Source organism: Pecten maximus, chromosome 9 (assembly GCF_902652985.1).
Source record: "Pecten maximus chromosome 9, xPecMax1.1, whole genome shotgun sequence".
Lineage (NCBI taxonomy): Eukaryota > Metazoa > Mollusca > Bivalvia > Pectinida > Pectinidae > Pecten > Pecten maximus.
This window is the reverse complement of record NC_047023.1, coordinates 21,775,704-21,802,723: the sequence shown is the minus strand read 5'-3', so window position 1 is coordinate 21,802,723 and position 27,020 is coordinate 21,775,704. Positions and strand designations below refer to the sequence as shown.

The 27,020-nt window shown below is 34.6% G+C and overlaps 3 protein-coding genes across 3 annotated transcripts; 1 reads left to right on the top strand and 2 right to left on the bottom strand.

Annotated features, from left to right (window-relative positions):
- Positions 1-2,622: 2,622 nt before the first annotated feature.
- On the bottom strand, positions 2,623-5,644 carry LOC117334694 (iron-sulfur cluster co-chaperone protein HscB-like). The gene is made up of 2 exons (XM_033894455.1): positions 5,133-5,644; positions 2,623-3,387 (listed from the first exon to the last, which is right to left on the bottom strand). The coding sequence occupies exons 1-2, from the start codon at positions 5,619-5,621 to the stop codon at positions 3,010-3,012; spliced, it is 867 nt and encodes a 288-aa protein (XP_033750346.1). The 5' UTR covers positions 5,622-5,644; the 3' UTR covers positions 2,623-3,009.
- LOC117334695 (U6 snRNA-associated Sm-like protein LSm6) lies at positions 5,632-10,704 on the top strand. Its single transcript, XM_033894457.1, has 4 exons — positions 5,632-5,727; positions 7,205-7,297; positions 8,764-8,877; positions 10,028-10,704. Exons 2-4 carry the CDS (start codon positions 7,207-7,209, stop codon positions 10,060-10,062), a joined length of 240 nt encoding a protein of 79 aa, XP_033750348.1. The 5' UTR covers positions 5,632-5,727; positions 7,205-7,206; the 3' UTR covers positions 10,063-10,704.
- Positions 10,705-15,358: 4,654 nt separating this feature from the next.
- On the bottom strand, positions 15,359-25,968 carry LOC117334691 (isocitrate dehydrogenase [NAD] subunit alpha, mitochondrial-like). Its single transcript, XM_033894451.1, is given in 12 exon segments — positions 15,359-17,492; positions 18,027-18,179; positions 18,789-18,870; positions 19,291-19,355; positions 20,404-20,506; positions 20,896-21,029; positions 22,039-22,168; positions 23,230-23,243; positions 23,245-23,403; positions 24,210-24,293; positions 24,727-24,771; positions 25,869-25,968. Coding segments are annotated over 12 exon segments (1,101 nt in total). The 5' UTR covers positions 25,917-25,968; the 3' UTR covers positions 15,359-17,408.
- Positions 25,969-27,020: the final 1,052 nt, after the last annotated feature.

The window sequence follows — 27,020 nt, the reverse complement described above, 5'->3', positions numbered from 1 at the left end:
AGATCCCAAAGACGAATATTGCTGTTGAAACTTAAAGGTAAGGGTCGACATGCCCTTTTGGGAAAGTATGCAAGAATAATCACGGACATTAGATTCACCAGGCAAGGTCGAATAGTTTCTCTGTAGGCATCCAGAAGCGACACACAGAAGATTCTTCATTGAGGGTTTATAAGAGACAAAGATGCAGGGATATACATTAGAAATTGGACACCTTTTGCATATAATTTCTGGGAGAGGGGTTTTCGAAAGTGGAACAAAGACAGCTGAAGACGCTGCATTCAGAATAGACGGAAAAGCGAAATTCATAATTTAAGGACAGAATTGACCACCCTTAAATGCAGATTTCGACGGTTGCCAGAGGAAGGAGGAAAGCAGCAGCAGAAATTTAAGACTGAAAGATTATGGGTTGGTAGGAAGACCAAGACCAGAACAAAGCTTGTCAAGGACAAATAATAGTTTTGCTAGAATCCTAGTGACGATGAGCATTTAGGCCAGCTGGAAAGATCCAAGGCAGAAATAAAACGCCATCTGCGAAACACACATTGTAACGAAGACAGATGGGACAACACCACTGGAAGGCAGTCAAATGGTTATAGAAATAGAACTACCAAGTACCCAATTTAATTAGGAAGAACCCTCTAGGAAGGGAGTAAAGAGAACGGTCATGAAAGCAAAGTCAGCACGCCCAGGTAGACTGCCATATTGTATGTACAAGAAGTGCTCCATGTTATTGCGATGGCTGGGGATGCCCCTAGCCCGAGTTTCCTCTGGCCCTGACACCAGACACCAGACATGGTGTCAGGGCCAGAGGAAACTCGGACTAGGGATGCCCCCTGAAGGAAATAGGGAAGACAGGGACAATCCCCGACGGTTTGAAATGAGCAGAATGATGTTTTGTTTTAAAAAAGAAGGGCTTAACATATGAATAGCAGTTTAGAACCATTGCCTTTCTCGTGTCAATGACAAACGATCTTCTCTGTTATGGTTAGGTGGCTACCATGGAATAAGGTTTGGTTGTATTAATATTGGTATTCTTTCTATCCTGTCTTGGACCCTTATGCTATACAAGTTGCTACTGACGACTGAATCCCTTGATAGATGTGTCACCAGAAAGTTGCAATCATGGCTAGTGAAACTGCAGAGTTTTCCAGGTCTGTACAGCAAGATATATCAGATAATGTCACTACCATCCACGGTGGAAGAATTCAAGGTGTCCAAGTGTAGATTGGCCATGGCCCTGAAGGAATCAGCAATGTATGGGAAACTGATCATGAGGTAGTCATAAGGACAGCTAGGTCTGAATTGGTCACTTAAATTGGCACTAAGTCAATAAAACAAGACTACACTGGAGCTACAGGGCATTGTGGGAAACATTTGTGTTGGTAGATGGGGACTGGAAGTCAACTACTGTATTTTCAGTAGTGGAGTAGAGCAGAAGGCGACAAAAGAGCTTCAAGGGATAGAATTGAAAAAGTGGTTAGATCAGAAGAGGAACAACAAAGCAAATGTAGAAAAGTTGAGCACTGTGCTACAGGACACCATGGAGAAAGAGCAGGGGCATGACTCCACTGCTTATCCATCACCTAAAAGATGTCATTTAATATGGGTTGAAATGGCCATTGATAGTTAGAATCCAACTGATGTCGTGATGATACTGTAAACGGTATTCTTCAGAGCTCCATGCATGTCACAAACACCAAACCAAACAAGTGCATGGTTGGGTTCATCAACAGATGGGAAATATTAAAAAGTTCATATTGTAATAAGTGATGAGTTAAATTCTCAGATCAAAGAAAGTAAACATCTACAAAGCTGTTGGTGTGTAACCAGGGAGAGTGATCACAGAAACAACCCTTATCATTTAACAGGGAATGCCTTATTAATGTCTTATGATTTTATGTTGTCCAATTGCAAATTCCAATGTTAAAGGATACACTAGCAATAGGCCCATTACTGTCATCTTGCTCTAAAAACCCTTCTACTATTGTAGAATACATACTCAATAGTGTCAGAGTATAATAGTATCATTGGCCATGGTGGTCATGGTGGCCATCTTGGATTTTGGACCGAACTAAACAATTTACAAAACTTGGTAAGGACAATCTCGGGTTCATTCTAGGTAAGTTTGACATAAACTCCACTGGAGAAACTGGAGAAGAAGTTTAAAATAGGTGTTGTTCAGGAAAACCATGATTGCCCAATCACGTTACAAAATGGCCACCATGGCTGCCATGTCAAATGTTTTTACAAGACTGAAATATATCAACACCTTGTTGGTTCCACTACCTTAAAATCTTAACTAATTTTCAGCTTAATGGTACCAGTGGAACTGGAGAAGAAGTTTAAAATAAGTTTTTCAAGATGGCTGCCATGGCAGTCATCATGGATCTCCGACTGGCCTGAAAAACACTTTGTTAAAACCCTTTCAGAATTACTTTTGGTAAGTTTGAAATGTGAAAAGTTTACGGATGACACATAGCAGACGACGGATGGCTATTAATCATCCAGACCCTTTGGTTGAGATGACCTAAATGCTCAAACCAACCAATCAATTTTAGATAACATGGCAAGAAATATATGGATCTACGTTTCGATATAAATTAATCAAGAATAATTCATTACTTCCAAATAAAATTCTGTTTATTATCAATTACATACTAAAGATATTTTCGTTTGAAACCAACAGTAACAAATACATGTTGTATGTATGTATGATTCCATGTATATTCTGTATGTTGTTTAAAGATTGTACCCTGATAAATAAATACAAGTATATCAAATCAACTCAAAAGCTAACTTTGTATTTAATGCTTTAGAGTTTTTACTATAAAATAAATATTTTTATACATCTGTATTCTGCAATATCAATTCATACATTACATATATATATGCGATACATTGTAATATACTTAAATAACAAGAAATGTTTACATGTTATTATTCATTTCACAAATTGTGGAGCATAATATTATTAATACTGTAGATAATTATTAAAATTAATATGATAAATCATTCAAAGCTTTTACGATATGTTTCTTTGATTTTCTCATCAATGTTTACGAAATATGTCATTCTTATCACATGTTCTCTGGCCAGTGTAATGTTTCCATCTTGGAAAGCCTTTGATATTTCCAAAAAACAATCATTCACTCGTTCGTTGTTTTCAGTCTGTATTTTCTGCAAAGATTCGGGACTATCAGCATCTGCAAGTTCTTCATTTATTTCCATGATCTCCATGAGAAAATCTGGGTCCACATCACTGTTAGCTTCTTCTATAGGAAGTTTGTTGAGTTCCAGGAGATATAGAGCTCGAGATAGTGGCTTTGTTAGAGTTGTATATGCCTTGTTAACAAGTGAGGATTGTATCTCGGCCAGGTCTCTTTCTTTCTGAAATAGATATAAGAATTTTTGAAATAAAATTTTTATACAACAGTGATATCTACTCCTAACTCGTATCATCATGACATGACTTCAGTATCCCATTTACTTTTTAAATCTGTGCTACTTATAAATATGGGTAAAACTCAAAACTTGCTTCCGGAATGCTTGTAAACATGAAATGGTTATCACATATCAATAGACTCAACAAATTACATAGGTTCACATACAGTATGTGGTGAAAACATGAAGATAAAGGCTTTGTTTACCCATTAATGGACTGAATATGCTCTAGCTCTATGGCTGATGATTAAAAATTCGAACACATCAGACGAATTCTGTACACTGGGGTACTTACGAGCGGTCACCCATCGAAGAGCTGACCATGCTCAACTTTGATTAAGTTTGGTACAGAGACATGACACTCATCCGCAGAGACACAAAACCTAGCTATTGGACTGTGCAGCTGAAATGCTCATATCCATGAACCATCATATTGTTAACAGTGGTGGTAAATTTATTTCAATGCCAAAAATTCAGCCCTTTATCACTGCAAAGATCATATTGGTTCTGATACCTCATGGTTATGCAGTTTGTTAAAAAAATCCTTAATTTAAAGATGTTTGACCCATGTGACCATATTATGAAGGTCAATGTCATATTCTGAAACAAACTTGGTAGCCCTTTCTGATCATCTGAGTATACTGGCTTTTTTTTTTAAATAAAACAAATTTAAGATTTTATTATGTGATCATTAACATTAATAGAGAGTTAATTTATAAAAAAAAAGTTGACAGTATGATACATGTACATTGTAACTTGCCGGATTTAAATACAGCAAAAGGCACTTAAATATTTTTTCACATGCCTGACTCATGCTACCTTGAAAGTTGGTCAAGTTTGGGAATTTTTTCCAGCCTCCTAAGCAGGTTACTGGTCAAATATTCAAAAGAAGAATGAAGCTGTGCAGTGGCATCAGTTCACCCAAGTAAGGCAAGCTCAAAACATTTAACTAGAAAATCTGACAGTATTGAAAATGAGAATGTCCTAACCAAGTGTTTCTCTGATTATCCGCTGAATATTTCACGAAAATATTATGCTAATTAGTAACTGCAACAGAGACCAGTATTAATCCATGGAGAGATATCAGATATTCACGACCCCTTCAGGCTAGTGAATTGGAGCAAGCTAAAATTGTAATTGATGCATAATCTGGAATCAGTTGTTTTAAATTGAAGATATAATGGATCTGTAGAGGTTGGATACCAGTATATAGAATAGCAGATTTTTATAATTATGACCTATTGCACAGCTGGGACATGTATTATTGCAAAACTGCTCATATGTCCCTTTTGGACAGAGACTCATGATCTGCAATATTGTTAGAAAAAAACATCATTATTATTAATTCTAAGAACTAGTTAGTTTATCAAAGGAGTGTTTTAAAATGATTATCATTATTACACTCAGGTTATAGTAAATGCATTAATATAAGAACTTCACATCAATATGGCACTTTCAAGTCTTATGCTAAACCAATCAAGTTAAACAGAATTTTTCTCTAGTCGAGCAGTATATTGCAGCCAGTATTTAGCAGGCTTACATAAGCATCATGTTTGTTTTTTTTTTTCTTTCTTTTCAATCCCAATACAAATGTTTGTTAAATGTATAATGTGAAACTATTGAATAAAATACTGTTTAAATTTTCATCCAAGTTTCATAAATTTCCTCTCTCTTACAGAATTAAACCTCACCTCAGTCTTCTGGCTGTACTTGTCTGGGTGCAGTATCTTCTGTAGCTCTTTGTACGTTAAGGCTAAGACTTTTAAGTCCACATCAAATGTCTCCTCAGAATCTAGTATTTGGAAATATGTTAAATCCGACACTTCTTGGACAATACCACATTCACAAATAAACAATTCAGATCTGCCATTCTTTGTCTTTCCACACTTCCAACAAGTTCTCCCTGTCAGTGTGGATGATAATCTGCTCCAAACACGCGTGGTTTTCGACAAAGTGAAAGTAGGCTTGTCAGTCTTTCGCCCTCCTTGTGGCCGAGTTGAGGATAATAGTGTGTTTGACTTAACGATAGCCGTTACACCAAACCTTCTTGCAAACACATGGCTAGTAAGTAAATCAGAATGTAATTCATTGCTTTTATTTACCATGAAAGGCGTTCTACCGATAGCATTGATCTGTTCTACGATGCGCCGTCTTAGCATGACTCTTACGGGCGCAGACATCTTGACTCTCGCGAGATTAAACCACGTGATGATTCTTTCAGCCTTACCAAGAAATCGTAAATCTCGCGATATTTCATTCTATTTTTCGTGCATCTTTCGACCGGCAGTAAGTATTCCAATATTCGCATGTTGAATTCGTAGGCTGAAGGTAAACGGTTTTCAAATGATATAGCCTACCCTGTTGAATATCTGCCACAAGAGACATGCAATTAGTAGATGAAAAAACTGTATAGACTCGGCAACAAAAAACATGCACCCAAACAACCGGGACCTAATGTAAATAGGCCTAGTTTAGGCTAATGGGTACTGTAACAGTACATTTTCTGTATATTTATCCTCATCTGTAGCTTTTTCTACATTTTGTGGGTAGTGTATTATTCGATTTCAAATAATTTTCAAGAAAACAAGTTCATTAGTCCCATTATACATTGATTAAACTTCATATTAAATTTATAATTTTGAGGTCCAATGTGAATGATCATGACAATGTGCAGGGTTTGCTCTGGGCATTTCATAAATGGGGTCCTTTTCAGATAAAATGGGGTCCCTGTGAATAACTTGAATGGAGCTTCAAGAAAAAATGGGGTCCTTTCAATTTTCTATGCTTCAATAGGCTATTGGGATGGCTTCAACGCAAACCCTGATGCATGTATATATAGGTCTGATTATATTTTGTTTGTGTAAAATTAAAATTGTTCGATTGTTTTAAGTGTGTGGTTTTATAGTAGCCAGAGTTCCCTCTGTATTCCTTGTTCCCACTATATGCAATCCCAAAATAATATATTGTCATATATAAATCATGATCAGGTGACAGCAGCCTCTTATGTTAATGGAGTATTCAGTTCTTTGCTGTGCCAAATAAGAAAATGTTATTAGGTTCTTTGCTATTGTACAATGTTTGTATATTGGATTGAAAAGGCCCTTATTTCTCATATATTTACTGTGTATTCCACATAACAAGTAACATATACTTGCCAACTATAGCTAGTCTATTAAGTATTTAGAAATCCTGTGATGGGGGGGGGGGGGGGGGGGGGGGGAGTGTGTGAGCAATATTTTCAAGCATGTAACGCAAGTATACAAAATACAAGGGGAGATCATTTGCTGTAGAAATAGTTGTCTTCAAGGAATACTGTACGTGGTATGCAATTTTTTGTGGTCCTTAAATTTGGTCGTACAAACCTTATACAACCAAATTGCTATATATATGTACCCATGTAGTTTTTGGAAGTTAGTTCATTTAGGACTACAAGGACTTCACTTAGCACAAATCCGAGTTCACTTATAATTACATACAATCTATTTAAGATTTTATGTTCAAGTTAACTCCACTAGATTGAATCACATATAATATTTCATTTGTTAATTTATAAGAGTTAAGAAAATTTACACTAACTCACACATTTTACACTATTACACAAGATCATCTTAGAAAACAAAGTTCAGGCATTAAATTTACCCAAGATCTGATACAAATATAGCTATTTCAGCAACACAAAATTATAATTTATATTATAAACATTGCAGTAAAAAACTGGTTGAGCTGAATCATTAATTTAATCAGACTTTCCATTGTGTTACAGAAATGAGTAGAAAACAGACACCAAGTGAATTTTTGAAGCAAATTATTGGTCGACCTGTTGTAGTAAAACTGAACTCCGGTGTGGACTACAGAGGTAAGGTTTATTTTCAGTTACATATTCATGTCTCCACAGGGATCGACACTAAAAGTAGCCCGGCAGCCCAAATCTGGTCGGCCGCCAGAATTTCCAGACCAGCAGCCCTGTGGGCTGCCAACATTTTCAGCCAAATGTATAATGTCCAGCTAAAATTGTCCTTGTTTACTTCAATAATTTTGTTTTCAAAACTGTTTATATAAAACCTGTTTGTGTAAGATCTAATATTTTTATGCTCAGAATGAACTAGACAGCAGGAAACTGCATTTTAGGGACCTTCCCCCAAATCCCCTATAGGAAGAGTTTCACCATTGGCAGTCCGGGCCGCTTCATTTCAAAACCTGGCAGCCCAGCGGTCTGCCAAGACAACTAAGTTAGTGTCAACCCCTGCTCCATGTGTGTTCTCCTTATAAATATAGACCTTTAACCAATCCGGCATTTTCTTAGTATGCACTTTTAGGTGAACAATAGCAATACCCCTTCCTCTAACCTTTCCAAAACTGAAAACTAAATTCTCATGAAATTTTTGTCAGCTGGAATTCGAAGCTGTCCATGATGCCAGTAGGTCAGTCAACAACAACTTCAAAAATATATCATACCGTATTTGACCTAATAAGGGCGCAGGGCGCAGGTAATTGACAGTGGGGGCACCCTTATTAAGATTCGTTATTCTGAAGTTTTATGAAACAGACTCCACCTTATAGCAGAATACCAAAGGCTATGGAAACGGTAAAATATTCAGTCATAAATATATTCCAGATGAAGATATCTATTCATTATCATATGCTAAGCTTAAATATCACTTGAATATTCCTGTAAACTTGTAAACCATGCCAGCTGATCTTTAGACAAGAGAAACGTGTGTTCCACCATTTATGTTCAAATAGAACTCTTTTGTGTTCTATTTATAGACAGGTATCATTTTTTTGACCAAATAATTGATTTACAATGTCTTTTACTAGCTTTCTGTTCTGAACAAAAGTTATTTATCAACAAGATTGAAGTCTTTTACTTTATCTTCAAATAAAGATGATAAGTTATTATTTGTACTGTATGTGTGTTTAGTTTCGGGTGCTCTTTGCACTGACATGTCATCTGTAGGAATAGACAAAATGTGATGAAAACTTGTGTTCCAGCTACTTAATTTACTGAAGAAAATTAAACATATAAAGTAGCAAAACATTTCACATGAATTATTACTTTTGAACACCATTTTGACACTCAGTAAAAGATTTATTTCCTTGAAAAAAGGTAGGGGCGCCCTTATTAGGGCAGGCGCCCTTATTAGGTCAAATATGGCATACATGTATATCATTTGTATTTTTCAGTACATGATAAGGTTATAATATATTTTCAATTTTCTCTTCATTTACAATGCAAACTTTATCAATTTTACTATAATAGCTCTTTTAATGGATCAGTGAGTTAGAGAATCAACGGTCACTAGATATTTGCTTTATTTGTAGGTGTGCTGGCCTGTTTGGATGGGTACATGAACATTGCATTGGAGCAGACAGAGGAATATGTGAATGGTCAACTAAAGAACAAATATGGCGATGCCTTTATCAGAGGAAACAATGGTTAGCTTAATTTGCAAAGTTTACATGTCATATGAATTATGATAGACCTTGAAAAGCCTGTTAGAATAATGGCAAATGAGAATCTGAACTGGATGGATCTAAAATGAATTTAAATACCCATCAAACTTTTTATAATACTGAGTAAGACAATGTTATTCCTGTTCCAGAATTTGTATAATTGTATGGGAATGATGGGAGACATTTTATAGAGAATCCAGCTATATATGTAACCGTTTACATATATCATATTATCCTAGACTTATCTTCTGTAAGTCTGAAATGATTAGTTGATTTATTTTAATGGAAAAATACAAACTTCTTGATTTGAATGCAAGTTAATAACAAGAAATCAGTTTTCAGCCGGGGCGTTTTGCTATTGAAAAAATATTATATACATCAAATGTAATTTAAAAAGAGAGGTTTGAAAACATGATTTCTGTCCTATACTGTAACATAATGAGGTTTACCTTCATAAACTTTCTTACAAACATTTGTTCATTGGTTGGTTAATTGAATAGCAGTATTTTATTATTTTCATAGATGACAAATTATTTTCAAGATATGTGACAAAAATGAATGTCTAATCAAAATGCTGAGAAAGAACAATTTGATGTTATTATGAAGTTTGAAAGAAATTGGTTGAAAACTGAGGGTGAGGATATCTACAGTGATAAATGTGAAAGGGCAATAACTTTTATGCAAAACAATCAAATCAAAATTTAAATATTGAGATAAAGGGCAATAACTTTAGCCAAAAAAGTTGAATCAAAATGCTGCTCAGTGAAAAACACATTCATGATAATCAAGTCTACCAAGTTTCAAGGAGATCAGTTGAAAAATGTAGGGAGATCTCCTAAAAAACAAGTAAACACTGGACAGACAACGCCATACATATACCATACTAGTGTCAACTTGTGATAAGTACCTGGGGGTATTTACTCTAAGCTTCCAGTAGATCCTTGAGAGTATAGTTTTGACTTCTCAGCATCAGATTTGACTCTTAGTATTCAAAGGATATGTCAATTTGTTATGTTTTGACCATCAGATTTCTGAGAGTATTTATTTGACTTCAGAAATTGTTCTAAATCCAGGGTTAACTGGACGCCCTGCCTTACTAATGATTCTAATGAAGTATTCTCTTTCATTTCAGTGTTATACATTAGTACACAGAAGAGGAGAGTATGAAGATCTGAGTTAGCGGTGTTGAAGAAAGCGAGTGTATGTGTGGAGTGTGAGAGTGTACCAGGTATATGTGACGTGTGTTATGATATGGAAGATGGATGGCTGTGTGGGCTGCTGGAAATCATACAAAGGGAAGCAACTGCGACATTAAAAAGTGCTCGGAACCATAACAACACAGAGTCAATGGACAAGTGCATACTGATAGATGAGAATTTGGACTTCGGGGGGAAAACAAACTCTTATAAACTCATTATCATTATTGGCTAAGTTTGCAAAGTGTTCTCAAGTAATTTTTTTTAGGCCACCTAATGTCAGACAATTGATTCAATTGTCTATTGAAGTCGTCGGTCTCTGTATTTAATGAACAACTAAACTACAAATATGTTTGGACATTTTTACTGGTAAAATATTTCGAATATTTCATAAAAAAAGTTATTTTGATGTTTAGATTTTGTTTAGGACCATGAAAGTAAACTTACTCTGCCATTTTGATATTTTCAAATGTGTGATGTCTGTGTTGAGCAGATATCGCATCATCTTAAACTTAAATTTTTCATAATTACTGCATATTATGTTTCATCTCATTGTTCATGATATGTAAATTTTATCCTTTTACATGAATCTAATAAAACAGTTGTTTTTGTATGTAGCTTTGGATGTTATGTATTCATAAGTGTACACGTTGTATTAAGATTTTGTCAAATAAATGAACCAGATTTCAAAGAGGGCAGCTCTTTTTTCATTAGATATCTGTATGGCCTTAACTTTAAGTTTTCTATTCAAAATGCCATATGTTTACCATACATCCATCTGTAAAAAATCCTTGTTTAGTATCACTATTTCTTGAAGTACTGAAATTATCATTTCTCAAACTCTGTAGGTTCCTCTTGGTCTCTAGTTGTGCCCTTCCAATTTTGAGACTGATTGAAAAATAAAATACTTCGTAATCGACACACCACCATATTTGATTATTGTTGAGAGTTAATGTTTAGTTATATCAATTTCTTGAAAAGCATTGGAAGTATATTTCTCAAACTTGATATATACGTTTCTCTTGGTTCTCATAGACTATTGTTGTGCCAGTTTGATTTTAAGACTGATTCAGAAAATGGCGGGCATAGGTTTTGATGGTTGAAGTTAGTTATTGCTACTTCTCAAAATTTCATGATAAAATTTGTGGAAAGTTTTTCATTGATCTTTCTCAGATTTCAGCTTTAGGTTTCCCTTTGTCCATTATTGTGCATGTTTAGCTACATTATGCATACGTACCCTCACTTACATGTAGTAAAGTGGGGTGCATATTAGAAAACACTTTGTGCATCCATAATAAGCTTGTGTATGAGATCCTGAACTCCTGAACAGATATAGTTTATATTCACACCATCAAGGTCTACTCTTGATTGCATTATCAGGTTAAAGATCAAAGCTCATACTTGAACTCTTTTGAAATGAAAAACCTTGAGTACTAGATATCTTCCCAACACCTGGATGGATTTATTTTTTATTAGCTTGCCTACCCAAGTCTGTCCTGTGGCAATGTTCCTTTAAACAATTTCTTTTCAACAACCAAGAAGCACAGGGAGTTCATATTAGGCCTTTGGCATGCTGGGGTGAAGGGCTATCAAGTTTGTTAAAATGAGTTACCTTGAACCCAGATTCAAGGTCACAGGGGTCAAATAGGCTTAAACCTTTAATTATATTGATTATTACATCTCAATAACCAAGAGAACCAGAAAGTTGATGTTAGGCCTGTAGCATGCTGGGGTGAAAGCTATCAAATTTGTTCATTTGAATGACCTTGACCTACATTCAATGTTACAATGGTCAAATACGCTTAAATCTTAAAACAACTTCTCAATAACCAAGAAGTCCAGAAACCTGATATTAGGCCATGGAATAGTATGCTGGAATGAAGGACGAGAAAATTTATTGATATGAATAAACCTAGCCTAATCTTGATATTTGAATAAACAGGTAATCGGCTTAGTATCTGCAGATCTAGATCAACTTTAAAGTGGCTGTAGAACCAGGTGAGTGATACAGGCCCATTGAGCCTCTAGTTAGGTCAACTGAGATGAAGTCTTGGTTGACTTATTGCAATCGCCTTTTGTCTGGCATCGTCCATTGTAAACAATTTATAATTAATTTTCAACTTCAACAGGATGACCTTGACCTAAATTCAAGGTCACAGGTTGAATATGTGTAAACCTTTTAAACAACTTCTTAATAACCAAGAGATCCAGAAACCAGGCATTGGCCCTGTTGCATGCTGGAATGAAGGGTTACAAGTTTGTTCAAATGAATAACCTTGATTTTCAATCAAGGTCACAAGGGTGAAATATGCTAAAAAAAATTAAATGACTTCCTTTACACTTGGCAAGAGACCTGATATTTGGCCTTTAGCATGCTTGGGTGAAGAACTTTCAAGATTATTCATATGAATGACCTTAAACTTCATTGAAGGTCACAGGAGTCAAATATACAAAAAATACTAAAAGAACATTTTTTCAATAACCCACACGTCCAGAGATCTGATAATTGGCCTATAACATTCTGGAGTAACTGGCTATAAAGGTTGTTCAAATTAATGACCTTGACATTCATTCAAGGTTACATGGGTCTAAAATATATAACAAGAGGCCCATGGGCCTTAACGGTCACCTGATTTTTGAAATATTTCAGTAAATTTTAATGAAAGAATGAATTTCAAAACAAATAAAAGAAATGATAGTCAAAAATGTGATTTCCCTATAACTATAGTAAAGTTTATCCCCTCCCATGGGGCAAACGCGAGACCCCAGGGCTAGGAAATTCACAATTATGGTAAAGCACCTTAAGACCCTTCGATCTGTGAAGAGTATTTAATTCTACCTTATTTGGGTTGTAAGAAGAAGATTTTTGAAATTTCAGTTAATTTGACCCTTTTTGGCCCCGCCCATCAGCCCCTGGGGGTCAGTCAGGGCCAACATGTTCATCAAACTGTCATCCCAAGCTGATAACGTTAACGAAGTTAGAATGAATTCCAATAAAAATCCAACAAATAATAGTCAAAAATGTGATTTCCCTATATAAACTATAGTAAAGTTTACCCCCTACCCAGGGGCAAACGTGAGACCCCAGGGTCATGAAATTCACAATTTTGGTATAGCACCATAAGACCCCTTCATCTATGAAGAGTATTTGATTCTAACATATCTGAGAGTAGAGAAGAAGATTTTTGAAATTTCAGTCAATTTGACCCTTTTTGGCCCCGCTCCTTCAGCCCCTGGGGGTCAACCAGGGCCAACATGTACATAACATCAAACTGTAATCCCATGCTGATAATTTGAACCAAGCTAGAATAAATTCCAATAGAAATCCAACAAATAATAGTCAAAAATGTGATTTCCCTATATAAACTATAGTAAAGTTTACCCCCTACCCAGGGGCAAACGTGAGACCCCAGGGTCATGAAATTCACAATTTTGGTAAAGCACCTTAAGAACCTTCCATCTATGAAGAGTATTTGATTCTAATATATCTGAGAGTAGAGAAGAAGATTTTTGAAATTTCAGTCAATTTGACCCTTTTTAGCCCCGCCCACCAGCCCCTGGGGGTCAACCAGGGCCAACATGTACATACCATCAAACTGTCATCCCATGCTGATAATTTGAACCAGGTTAGAATGAATTCCAATAGATATCCAACAAATAATAGTCAAAAATGTGATTTCCCTATATAAACTATAGTAAAGTTTACCCCCTCCCCAGGGGCAAACGTGCGGCCCCAGGGTCATGAAATTCACAATTTTGGTAAAGCACCTTAAGACCCTTCCATCTATGAAAAGTATTTGATTCTACGATATCTGAGAGTAGAGAAGAAGATTTTTGAAATTTCAGTCAATTTGACCCTTTTTGGCCCCGCCCCTCAGGCCCCTGGGGGGTGGGGACCATATAATTCACAATTTTGGTTCACCCTCAGCCATGGAAGTTTCCTGTAAAATTTCATTGAATTTAGTTCAGCAGTTTTTAAGAAGAAGTTGAAAATGTAAATTGTTTACGACGCATGACGCACGACGCACGACGCCGGACAAAAGGCGATTGCAATAGGTCAACTGAGACTTTGTCTCAGGTGACCTAAAAACATATGACCATTAGGCCCGGAGCCTTTTGTTCACACCATAACATCATTTGACATTCTACACCTGGTTAGATTTTGGTGGTCATCGGTCAAGGATATAAAGGTCAAAGGTCACACATGACCACTTTTGAAATCAAAAAGCTTGTTGACAATTGCAAGAAATCTCTTGAATCCCTGGACAGATTTAGTTTATATTCACACCATGACATTACAGCAAGAAATTCTACACTAGATTAGATTTTCAATAGGCAGCAGTCGTGAACTTATTAGTTTGTTGTCACTTTTTTTCACAAAGTACTTGATGGGTCTTTGTAAGATTTCACATGCAGATTTTCCTTTTTTCAAAAGATTAAAAAAAAAAGAGGAAAGGAGAAAAAAGATCAGTGTCACTTTGTACATAAACCCAATAAAGTTCATTCAATGGAGGTTGCCACAATCTCTCGGGGATCTCTTGTTAATCAAGGAGCTGTGTCATTTGAAGGTCAGGGCAATGCCCATCTGAAGGGAATTTTGAGATGAAATGTGAAAATTTGATGGTATTTGGCAGTACAATCCCATGAAGGTCAGGCTCACTGCCATTGTCCTTGAAAATTACCAGGAATATCAGTTCTTTGTGTACGCATTACACAACAAATTGGCCAGTGAGTTTATTATCAAATTTGAAAGATCTGGGGACAGATGAGCTATGGCTATACCCCTTGTGTCTATGTCCATACACAACTAGGGTAAAGATACTTATGATGGTACTGCTTATGTATTTGACATGTGTTCATTGTGGCAAGACTTTTCAATTGGTACTAAATTTGCAGACCTGCTGAAAAACCTATACCCTTGGCCTCAGTATGTTAACCTAACAAGATAAGGCTTTCATATATAATGCAAGTGCCTTGTGACAACACCTTTAATTTGGTACTGTACTACATTTGTGGACCTGCTGACCTTGGCTGTGACCTACTTTAAAAAAAAGTTTAACCTTGGCCACAGTATGTTAACTGTTTGAGATGTGGCTTTCATATTAAAAATGTGTTCCTTGTGACAAGACCTTTCCAATGGTACATCTGCTGACCTTGACCGTGACCTTTGACCTACTTTAAAAAAACTAATTCCATATTTCAACCCACTCGGCAAGCCAAGTTGTCTTCTGACAACTCTGGTTTTAATTAATAATACACAACCACAATTTACTACCAAGGATTTTTTATTCAAGAGGAGATCTAATAAACATGTTCAACTTATAAAATATTGCAAAATAACTTTACAATAACCGATAAACATAAAATGTGATATCCAACATAATTAAAACTCTCCCATATTTAACGGTTGATAACCAGAACCACACAATTACTACACTTACATCATCACCACCTCACCAATATTCTAACTTTGGCAGCTGAGGTCCTCTAAAGACAACATTGCTGGACAAGACATGACAAATATCGTGTGTAAACACAAGAAACCATTTTCTACTGTCTTTAAATTTTTTTTAAATTTATACAGTAATGGTGCACAAGTCACTTACATTTGAAAACTTATATTTTTTGCTAGTTAAGTAAAAATGGATAGCATGCGAAAATCTGCCTCTATATCCATATCAAAATAATGGCAACAAATTGATCAGTATTCACAGATATTGCTACATGTATCTTACATAACATTATGCATTGTAGTACCTCTGTGATATCATACAGATAAACAGTGAACTTATCTGAGTATTAATTGTGTACATATCTTACACGAGGTTTACATATGAACACATCTTAGAACTGTAATACATTGTGTATGGTAAATATTGTATATGGCCATAGAATTATTTTTTATAGATCTAAATACATAAGGGTTAATTGTTTCAGTTGTGTCATATATTTAATACATGTAGATATGATAGTTGTTGATATGATATATTTGCAACTATATTTTAGGGTAACAAAAAATTGATAATTTATTTGAAAATTGAATAAAAAAATATTTCCAATTGTCAGATACCAATTAATTTACCTGGTAATGTTTTGTTTGAAAAAGAAAATTGCAAAGGAAATTCACTTTTTACATCATACAGCTGTAACAGTAACGGAATATTAAGATGGTAAGTGCAAAGTGCTCCGACAATGGTTTCGAAACTCCATACAATTTTCATTTTTTTTTTTTATGTCTAAACTTTTACTTTTAATGTTTTTGTGAAGAAATCTTGCAGTACTTAAAATATTTCAGATACATTGTAGTTCCTCCTGTGACATGTTCCCACAAGTTCTATCATTAGTTGTGTTTTCAAGCATCATTTAATAAACATGTATTTAATATGTAAGACATACTACGAGTGAACATGGGATGAATTGAACCAAAAAAAGCAGATCACAAAATATAAAATCAAGTCCCTGTTTTCTATAAATATGTTTAACTTATATTTATTTGACACATTACTGCAGACACTACACAAACTGGTAACAACATTTAATGTATCAAATACATGTCTCAGATCTTCAGGTTTATTAAAAAACAACATAAACTTTGGGAGTTTGGGGACACAAAACTAGTACATGTATTTGACAAAATAATAACACTAAGTACCAATACAAGGTATTAAATCTGCTGTGTGCAATAAATTAAATATCTTTATAAACAATAACACAAGATGTAGGTAATTTTCCAAAGTAGACCCTTCAAGCACATGTATGTGGTCCTATCTTATTGACTTTGATCCATAGATACCTGGGGTTGATTACTGGTAATCTATTTCATGTTCCATCAATTTTTGGTTTAAAACCATTTTAAACTTATGAACTGTGACAGGATACAGGTAAATAAATGTTTCACAACTGTATTCCTAATGAAATAGCACACAGCAAGATTTAATAAAATAAATTAAGAAAATTCATTCACTGAACAAGACGGGTATTCTAATATCCAATCTACATGTATATGTATGCTATTTGGTCTGCAAGGAGTAAAGAGGAACGAGAAGAATACTGACGACAAACAAAAGTAAAATTTTACCCGTTTTCTTTTTCTTTTCTTTAATATAACTATAACTCACCCATTTAACAAGCATTTCATTCTCTCCGATAAGAAAATAATTGCTTTATATATTTGCAGTTTTTTATCAAAACATTCAAAAAAGTTATAATTCATTAGGATTGATGATGAACTTAAAAGTTTGAAAAAAGATAAGGACGAAGCAATGTTGTGTAGTAAATCATACACAATTTCATAAATAACTTCTTATGTTGCACTTTTTAACCTGAAGCCTGCACTTTCTCGCAGATGGCTTCTGTCAGATCTGAGCAAGTTGCCGATCCTCCAAGATCACCTGTCAGAGCCTGGAACAAAGAAGTTGCTATCATTAACTGTTTATAAATATAAGTTGGTATATCAGGATCTTACCAACTTTTTTTTTTATGTTTTCAAACCATATCTAGATCATAGATATTAACTATTTCATTCAATAAGTTTGCTTTCCACCCAAACTGTCTGGACATTTATACTTAAAATCTTATTCAGTCCAGAGGAAAAACCTGAAGAACTTTTGATATTTAAAGACAAAAAGTTGAAAATTATCATAAAAAAGATTGACTGAAGGCATGTCATGTGAACTTGTTTCCTGAGGGCAATGTGTTATGAAGCCTAGGGAGCAAGCTTAAGGCATGCCAAGGATGAACACATATACTGGTATCAACATCAAGGTATAATAATTGACTTTTAATCCTGTAAGTCTGAATCAATTTGGCACAGATTGACTCAACTATGCTTTAAAATAAGCATCCCTATTTCAATAAATTATAAAACTCTTCTGAAAAACAGGTCAGAAAAATATCCACATCCTGAACAAAGAATTGTAGACAAGGGATACTGACCTTGCCCTCTCTTATCACATCAAAGGCGGCCGTTTCTATCCTGTCGCCGTACGATGATAGACCCATGTACCGCAGCATCATTACAGAACTGAGGAGGAGGGCAGTAGGATTCGCTTTGTTCTGGCCGGCGATGTCAGGGGCTGTACCATGGACCTAAGTTTAAAATTACTTATTGTTGTCAATAACATCTATAATAATTAATTTGACATACATGCATGTAGTCTTAATTTATCATAAATTGATACAAATGTGGTCACAATTGTATGAAATACCCTCTTTTGAGTTTTCAATGTTTCCACTGAGTTTTAAACTTGTGACTAACAAGACGTTCCTTTTACCTTTTAATTACCCATAACTTCAAGTCGATTGATGACCACTGCAAGGAACCTGTTTGTGTTTTTCTAGGAATTATTCGCCTTTATTAAGAAAATCTGACCTAAAAAGACTTAGAGGAGGGAAAATGATAAAGTAAACACACCACTCAGTAAATTCCGACGAAGAATCAGCCCATGATGGTAGTTCTGGTCAGGTGTGGGTAACTATTTGTCAGTGCAGTCATCAAAAAGCAAAAAAATTGAGCTAAATTCCCCACCTCTTTGTCACTCGAGTTAAAATAAACCTTACTTATCTAAGAAATGATTGTCCCTATTTAAGTGATATATTTTAGTCCAAACCGAGTTGAAACCAGCCAATTTTCTTTTGAGATCAACTATTAAGTGGTACGTAACATCTCTTCCTATCTGCCAACATGTTTGGACTTACCGACTCAAAGATGGCACCATGTTCTCCAATGTTACCGCTGGGTGTCACTCCTAGTCCGCCAATCAGACCAGCACACAGATCACTGTAAAACATACAGGAAAACTGTTACTACCTTTCTCCATATGACACATTGACATGAACATTTCAGGTCCCAGTTTAAACAGAGACCTGAGGATCATAATTTGTAACAATGACTTTAATGCCTAATCAGACTTTGACTTCAGAACTTCATTCAGGTGTTGACTGACATGTCTATAATATTGTCATAAAATTTCTTCTGATGAAAAAGGTTCTTGATGAAGCAACTTCAATTTGACCTTGGTCAGACAACAGCATTTAATATTCCTGTATTATCAAAGTTTGGAAGGATTTACATGATCAGACCAATACATGTATATGGTTATATACAAAACTTTACAATTTGTATGTGAAACACTTCATACATTTCCATGAAAATTGCCAGGAAAACAAAGTCCTCATTTCCTGTTTCAGTGTTTCATACCTGAGAATATCTCCATACAAGTTTGGCATTACCAGAACATCAAATTGAGTTGGATCTTGGACCATCTGAAACAGAATATCAATGACACTGTTTAATAATGTTGAAAGGGAATAGATGTCAACACACATGGAAATAGATGTCAACATACAGGAGAATGTCAACATACAGGATAATATATGTCAACATACAGAATAGATGTCAACATACAGGATAATAGATGTCAACATACAGAATAGATGTCAACATACAGGATAATAGATGTCAACATACAGAATAGATGTCCACATACAGAATAGATGTCCACATATAGGGGAATATATGTCAACATACAGAGGAATAATTGTCAATATGCAGGGGAATAGATGTCAACACACAGGAGAATAGATGTCAACATACAGGAGAATAGATGTCAACATACAGGGAATAGTTGTCAACATACAGGAGAATAGATGTCAACATACAGGGGAATAGTTGTCAACACACCGGAGAATAGATGTCAACATACAGGAGATTAGATGTCAACATACAGGAGATTAGATGTCAACATACAGGGAATAGATGTCAACATACAGGAGAATAGATGTCAACATACAGGAGAGTAGATGTCAACATACAGGAGAATATATGTCAACATACAGGAGAATAGATGTCAACATACAGGAGAATAGATGTCAACATACAGGAGAATAGATGTCAACATACAGGAGAATAGATGTCAATATACAGGAGAATAGATGTCAACATACAGGAGAGTAGATGTCAACATACAGGAGAATAGATGTCAACATACAGGAGAGTAGATGTCAACATCGTACAGTGGAATAGATTAACTGAATCTGATTTGAAGTATTCATGTCTATCAAATTCTGTTTCACAGTTAATTAGACTCATAAGCCCTGTAGTATAAGGTACTTTTATTTTACAGTTATGTATATGAGACTTAAAAATATCAGAGACCTATACAAATTATTCATTTCTCAGAAAATATGGTAAAAGTGATATAAAGCAATACAAAATATACAATATTAGTTAAACTCTTAGATCCATGATTCATGACTTACAATGGAAGAGACAGTTTGATTAAAAACATATCACACAAGGAAAATTACTAACATTTAAACAGACAGTGTCAAGATACATCTCCCTGAAGCGGATATCCTTGTTGCTCTCTGCCACCTGCCGGCAACACTTGAGGAATAAACCATCTGACATTCTCCTGTAAATTACAGTTAATTTTTAAAACTTAATCTGTTGATTGAGTCAGATACAAAATACTTTAAATCTCTTCAGAAAAAAAAGTTTAACAAAATATAATAGCTTTTATGTGAAATTTACTTTTTGATATTAAGAAAACATTTTACATACTACATGTATATACATGTACTGGTATCTTTTTAGTGATCATGTGAAAGTTTTTATGCAACATTAGTTATTAGTAACATAGTCAAAAATAATCAAAAACTACAAATCAACCATTGTACAACTTAATATAAATTTCCACACATCCTTGGTTATAACTGTTATATCTCTGAAGCAAGGTATATTAAAATTGTATTCTCCATACTTTTCATCATAATTTTTAGGCTTGCATATCTGAGGTCTTACATGATATTAGCTTTATGCACAGCTGTGACGGTGTCCCTGTTGTTGTCACGAGCATATTTAAATGCGTACTCTGCCACACGTCTAGAGGCATCCTCTGTGATCAGTTTTATACTTTGTACAACACCATCTACAACCTAGATAAAAAACCAAGACTTATCCATAATGTTTTGATATCAATTATCAATAGCACTTGTATTCATGTTATAAACCATGAATTTTACCTATTTAGAAGTGATCACTTACCACATTTTCATCAATAATCATACAATGAGAAATCTGTTACACTTTTCTACTTGCAAAGAAGTGTCAACATTTGTGCTCTTTAGGTCTAGATGAGCTTTGTTACAGACATCGTAATAAATGACTTCTATTTTTGTCAAACTTTCAAGTGTTATGAGAAAGCACAATGGTCAAAACATAACACATTGTATATATGCCATTGTTTCCTACTTTGGTATACAACATACAATCTTCCCAAGATGTACTTGAACAAAAATCTACATAAAATAGGACAGCAGGCTAGGTATGCAATGATTTTTTGGGTTTTCATTTATCTATTTCATTTTATTTTTTGTTTCATGAAGGTCAAATATGAAAATGTAGGTAAATTACCCCATTTTAACCCATTTCTTAATGATACACTGTTTAAGTGTTTTCCCCTAAGACAATCTTCATAAATCTTAATGATCATAAAATGGTATGGGAGACCAAACTTTTCATATAAATAAAGTCATTGTGACAATATATGTATATCATCTTCCAAAAATGTACTTGTGCATGCACAAAACCTTGATCCTAAGTAAAATAGTATGGAAGCTTGGGATGTTTATGTCCATAATGAAGGTCAAAACATAAAATATACCAGTCACAGTGACCTACATTTGGGATGTGACACAGTTCATCTAAGATTTTCATGTACCAACATGAAGATCCTAACAAGTGAAAAAGTACAGGATACATGCCATGTAAACTTTTCAAGGACAAATTGATATACACCATAAATATTTACTGTCAAAGTGAGAGTATGAAAATATTTTCATCTTTCTCTAAGATTTCTCAAATTTCTTTGGCTTATCAAATCTCCAAAACACTCACATAAAACGTACTACCACCTCGACAGATTTTGTTGTATTAACAACCCACCTCATGTTCTATACCACTGTATTCCCCTTCTGTGTTCTCCCTAATGGTGACCAAATTCACATCTGTATAAGGAGTCTGGTATCCTTCAATGGATTTACAGGGACGAACATTGGCATACAGCTTAAAGGCTCTGAAAATAAAAACAAGTGAATTATACAACTGATTTCCTTCATATCAATCTTACTGGCAAAAACTGGAGTTTTCATTATATCTATGTATATCAAATACATTTTTTCATGCTATCAGTAAAAGACAATTACCATGATTATATTGAACTATCCTTAAGAAATTTGGGAAGTGAAACTACTAAAAAATTATGGGTATTAAAAATGGCTGCCATAGGTACAGAAGTTAGGCCCAAATACCCAGGGTATCAAAATTAGGGTAACCCTAATTTTGATACCCAACGTGCACCCAGTTACCCGGCAACACATTTTGACCACGATCATATTGTTCATAACATAGAGAAGATCATAAAATTAACATTAATTTTATTTATCAGAGTCGCTCTACTTTCTTTGTGATGTATAAAGTAATTTATTCTTTTCCTTGCATAAATCAACCACATGTAACAGTAAAATAATGCACTAAACTCGCTAGTACATAATATATAGTGGAATGATATCTTCTATGAGATTATCACATGTGTAGTTTTACCCATACGCCAAGTAAACTTCTGATGTGAACCAAGGTTTCCTACCATGAGAAACCAAAAATTATAAGCTAACAATGTTGCATTTGAACATGTTGCAAAGAGACTTATATTAATTATAAATCATATCCCTGGTGTCAGAGTGAAAATGTAATGAATGGCTGGGATATTGTATTTCTTTCTCCCCTTTTTTGACAGCTGACATACAAGCATGACAGAGTGTTCCCTATTTTGATCAAATAGGTATCCAGGTACACATTTTTGAACCTGGTTTCTCATCAAACATTCTTGTAATAGCTCTTGCATTAATGTAGTAAAAGATATTTTCTTATCCCGTTATCTATATTCTGAAATCACAAAATAAATACAACCTTTCCTGGACCATTAGAAACCCTATTGTCACATTATACAGTTGTACAACATTCAATGTTATTAGAATTGTTCCTATTAGAGTGTTGTAGTTTCATTGCAAGATATTAGGTAGTGCTCACTGTAGGCCAGTGACAGTATAGAACAGACCTTGGTCTTCCTAGACTCACTTTCGTAGGGCCAAAGTTGAGGGACTGATGACCTTTTCCCACAGGTGTAGCTAATGGACCTTTCAGACCAACTTTGGTTTTATCCATGGACTCAAAAATCTTCTGAGGAAGACGGAAATTGCCATCAGGGCCTTTTACTGGTGTAACATCAACATCTTCCCAGTCAATAGGGGCCTGGAAAGGACAACAATTGATCATATAATAAGTATCCTGGAAGGACAACAATTGATCATACAATAATTATCCTGGAAAGGACAACAATTGATCATATAATAAGTATCCTGGAAAGGACAACAATTGATCATATAATAAGTATCCTGGAAAGGACAACAATTGATCATACAATAAGTATCCATATATTGGAGAAATGTTCCCCTCTAATGGTAAATAGAGGTTACACAACAAGTGGTTGCTGGATATGGAATTTATTTCACATGAAGAGAGTAAAATAAATTTCATATCTAAAAATCAAGAGTCGTGTGACCTTTTTCTACCACAATAATATCGGCTTGAATCAAAGGGAGACGTGGCCATGGCCAAGTCTTATATATTGCATATATGCAAATAAGGTGTACAGATGGCAGCAGGAAGCCGGTGATGTGATGTCATTCGATTACTGATGATGTCAATAACAATTGCAGCTCGGGTCAAAGTTCGAATTCTTGACCAATCAAAAGACCGGAAGGTCTTATTCCACAGCTAGTGGAATATAAAAGTAGGTCATAGGTCAAAATGAAGGTCAGTGTGACCTGTTTTTGGAACACGACACACAGCTTCATGTAGGTTGAAGTTCCAGTTACAAGTAGTGTAGGATATAGAGCCTGGACAATGCTTTTCTTTGATATATTAGAAATACATGTACAAATAATGTGGGTGAAAACGACCTCTACACAAAAACCTTTTTCTCTACTCTCTTGGGTGAACTTTATGGACAGGTTTGACAGCAGTGATATATTGGCATCATAAGCATGTTTACTTACCCCAGCAGCACTGAATATTTGTTTGACAGAATCAGAGATCTCAGGTCCAATCCCATCTCCAGGAATCATAGTCACCAGACGACTCTGTGAAGTACAGTTTATATTTTCATTATAATCATAACCATATATACAACAATTACAATCACAATTTATAGAATTTTTTTTTTTTTTCAAAAAAAATGTGTCATCCTGTTTATATGCTATATACATGTAACTGTATCTATCACTACACCTGTAAGTCAGATTGCATACTAGAATAATTAATGTATGTATTTAAGATTAAAAATATTACTGTATGTAGTTGTCAGATTTATGATCTTGCTCAAGTATTTATATACAGTGTACTTGATTAAAATGGCAGCCTTACCTTCATTAATATAAAAAAAAACACCCTCAGAACATGGAAGGCATGCTTATCAATACAATTTGGTATGATAGATACAATTCATGTATACAATTTTGCAATACATTTTCAAATGATATAATACTTCTAAGTCCACTGATAAATTTAGCTTACCTCTGATGAAAAGTTTCTGGATAAAACTGCTTTATCAGCCTGCGGCTATTTTGAAAATGAAATGTCAACAAATTACAGTTTAACAACAGAATAGATATGTTAGTTGTTACTTCTAGATCTGGGTCCAAACAATACATGATTAGGAGATATTTTTTTAATTGTTCATCTCAATATTAGTTATTATAATGCAAACAGAATATCCCAACCTAGAATAGAGTCATATCTTCATCAGCTAAAAATAGTGTACATTGTACCTGTAAGAACCTTTTTCTTAAATAACCTTGGTGTATCAGTTTAGAAAATCACATCACAAGAAAGTATACAGCTTATTATTTATGTCAGCTCATATGTATGAAGACCTTGTTGAGTTGCTGCTATAATTTATCATCATTTCTTTTTTTCTTTTTCAACAGACATTTATGTGATTTGTTCATTTCTTATTGCTTTGTTGAAACATTTACTTTAAACACAATCACTTCACTTAATCCAGAACTTTTGGAGCACTGATATTCTAGTGATATATATGTAGAAAAAAATATAACAGTATTACATAATATCCACTTACATTTTTGCACAGGTCTTTGATTTGTGTAACCTTCAAATCATAAAGATCATGTCTGAACAGGGGTTGTTGACTGAATCTAATTTTAAGACACTGCTATCTTACTTACTTCCCCACCCTCCTTACCAGATCCAGCACGCTAATACCATAGTAACATTTTAAATTTGTATGTTGATAGGAGATGTAAGGAATTCTGGAATTACAATCTAGTGTGCATACTGTACTTGCTTGCCCTACTGTGATGTGATGGGATAGGCCTAGGTCACAAGTATTGACTAAAGTCATAATTTGTTACACATTAAATAGATTTGTAACTTTCATAACAATAACAAAACAATTAAGTTACAATTAATTAGGTTGAAATAAGTAAAACACATAATGAACAGAGTAAACCGACGGGCCAGATTATTGACATTTTGACATGAAAAAAAATCGTCTGCAACACACGTGGGAACATCGTGATACGTTTCGGAAGTATCGGAGCAAATTCTTCCCTTTCATATCAAGATGTAACGTAACAAAAGTATTCTATTACAACACACAGCTCACATATGATAAACAAAAACGTGTGAATTATTACCCGAGCCGGCAGATCGACAATTAATTTCCTCAGCAACCGACGAGCCATTGTTGACCTTCACGAAGATGGCGCTGTGTCATTTCCTGAATCGGGATCAGAAAGATGTTTGCTTAGTTGATTGCAGCATAAAAGTAATAAACGGTGCGACGTGTTTCGGAATTTAATTGATTTTATCAATTAAAATATGGACATAATAATAAGAATATAATAAATACATCTCTGATTAAAATAAACATGTATTTTTTCAAAGTGAAAACAAGAGAATATCGAAAGGTATAAAAATCATAAATGTAACTAAAAATCTACAAAACGAGGGAGTAGGATCAGAGACATATATATATGTCTCTGGTAGGATGAATAAAACATTGAGTCAAAGTCAGTTTGTCCGCGTACTCTTTATTTACAGTCGGTAGAATTGCATAAACATGGCAATAGACGCATTTTACAATTGACTGTACTATGAAAACATTACGTATAACAAATAAAAATGATAATACAAACAGCTGACAAAACTGAACAAACCATACCACACCAATTAATTATTTCCCTTAATAATCATGCAGTTTAGTAGTATATCACAGACATTTAGTAATTCAAAACATTGTATCTAAAAATATAAACATATACTTGATAAATGAGACCGTATCACGCCATTGTTACAAAAGGGTTAACCACACAGCCTTGTACAATATCACAGATAAGGGAGATAATCGCAACTTTGTTACGAAATGATTACCATATACAGCATGGCACATGACATCACAGATAAAGGGAGATAAAAACACCATTGTTACTTACATATTTGTACACATCACAGATAGAGGGAGATAAGCACACCTCTGTTTCTAAAAGATTTACCATACAGATTTGTACATAACATCACAGACAAAGGGAGATAAGCACGCCTCTGTTTCTAAAGGATTTACCATACAGATTTGTACATAACATCACAGACAAAGGGAAATAATCACAACTTTGTTTATCTCTTTGTTTACCTTTACATTAGTGCATGAGTTACATTATTATACATATCATAACAATGGATATAAAATTGCTACTGGGTATAATGGGCTATCTTTTAAGACATCATGTTCCATGCTGGTTCTACTTGCAACACGTATGCATTGCTTCCTGTTACGTAGGTACGTGTAG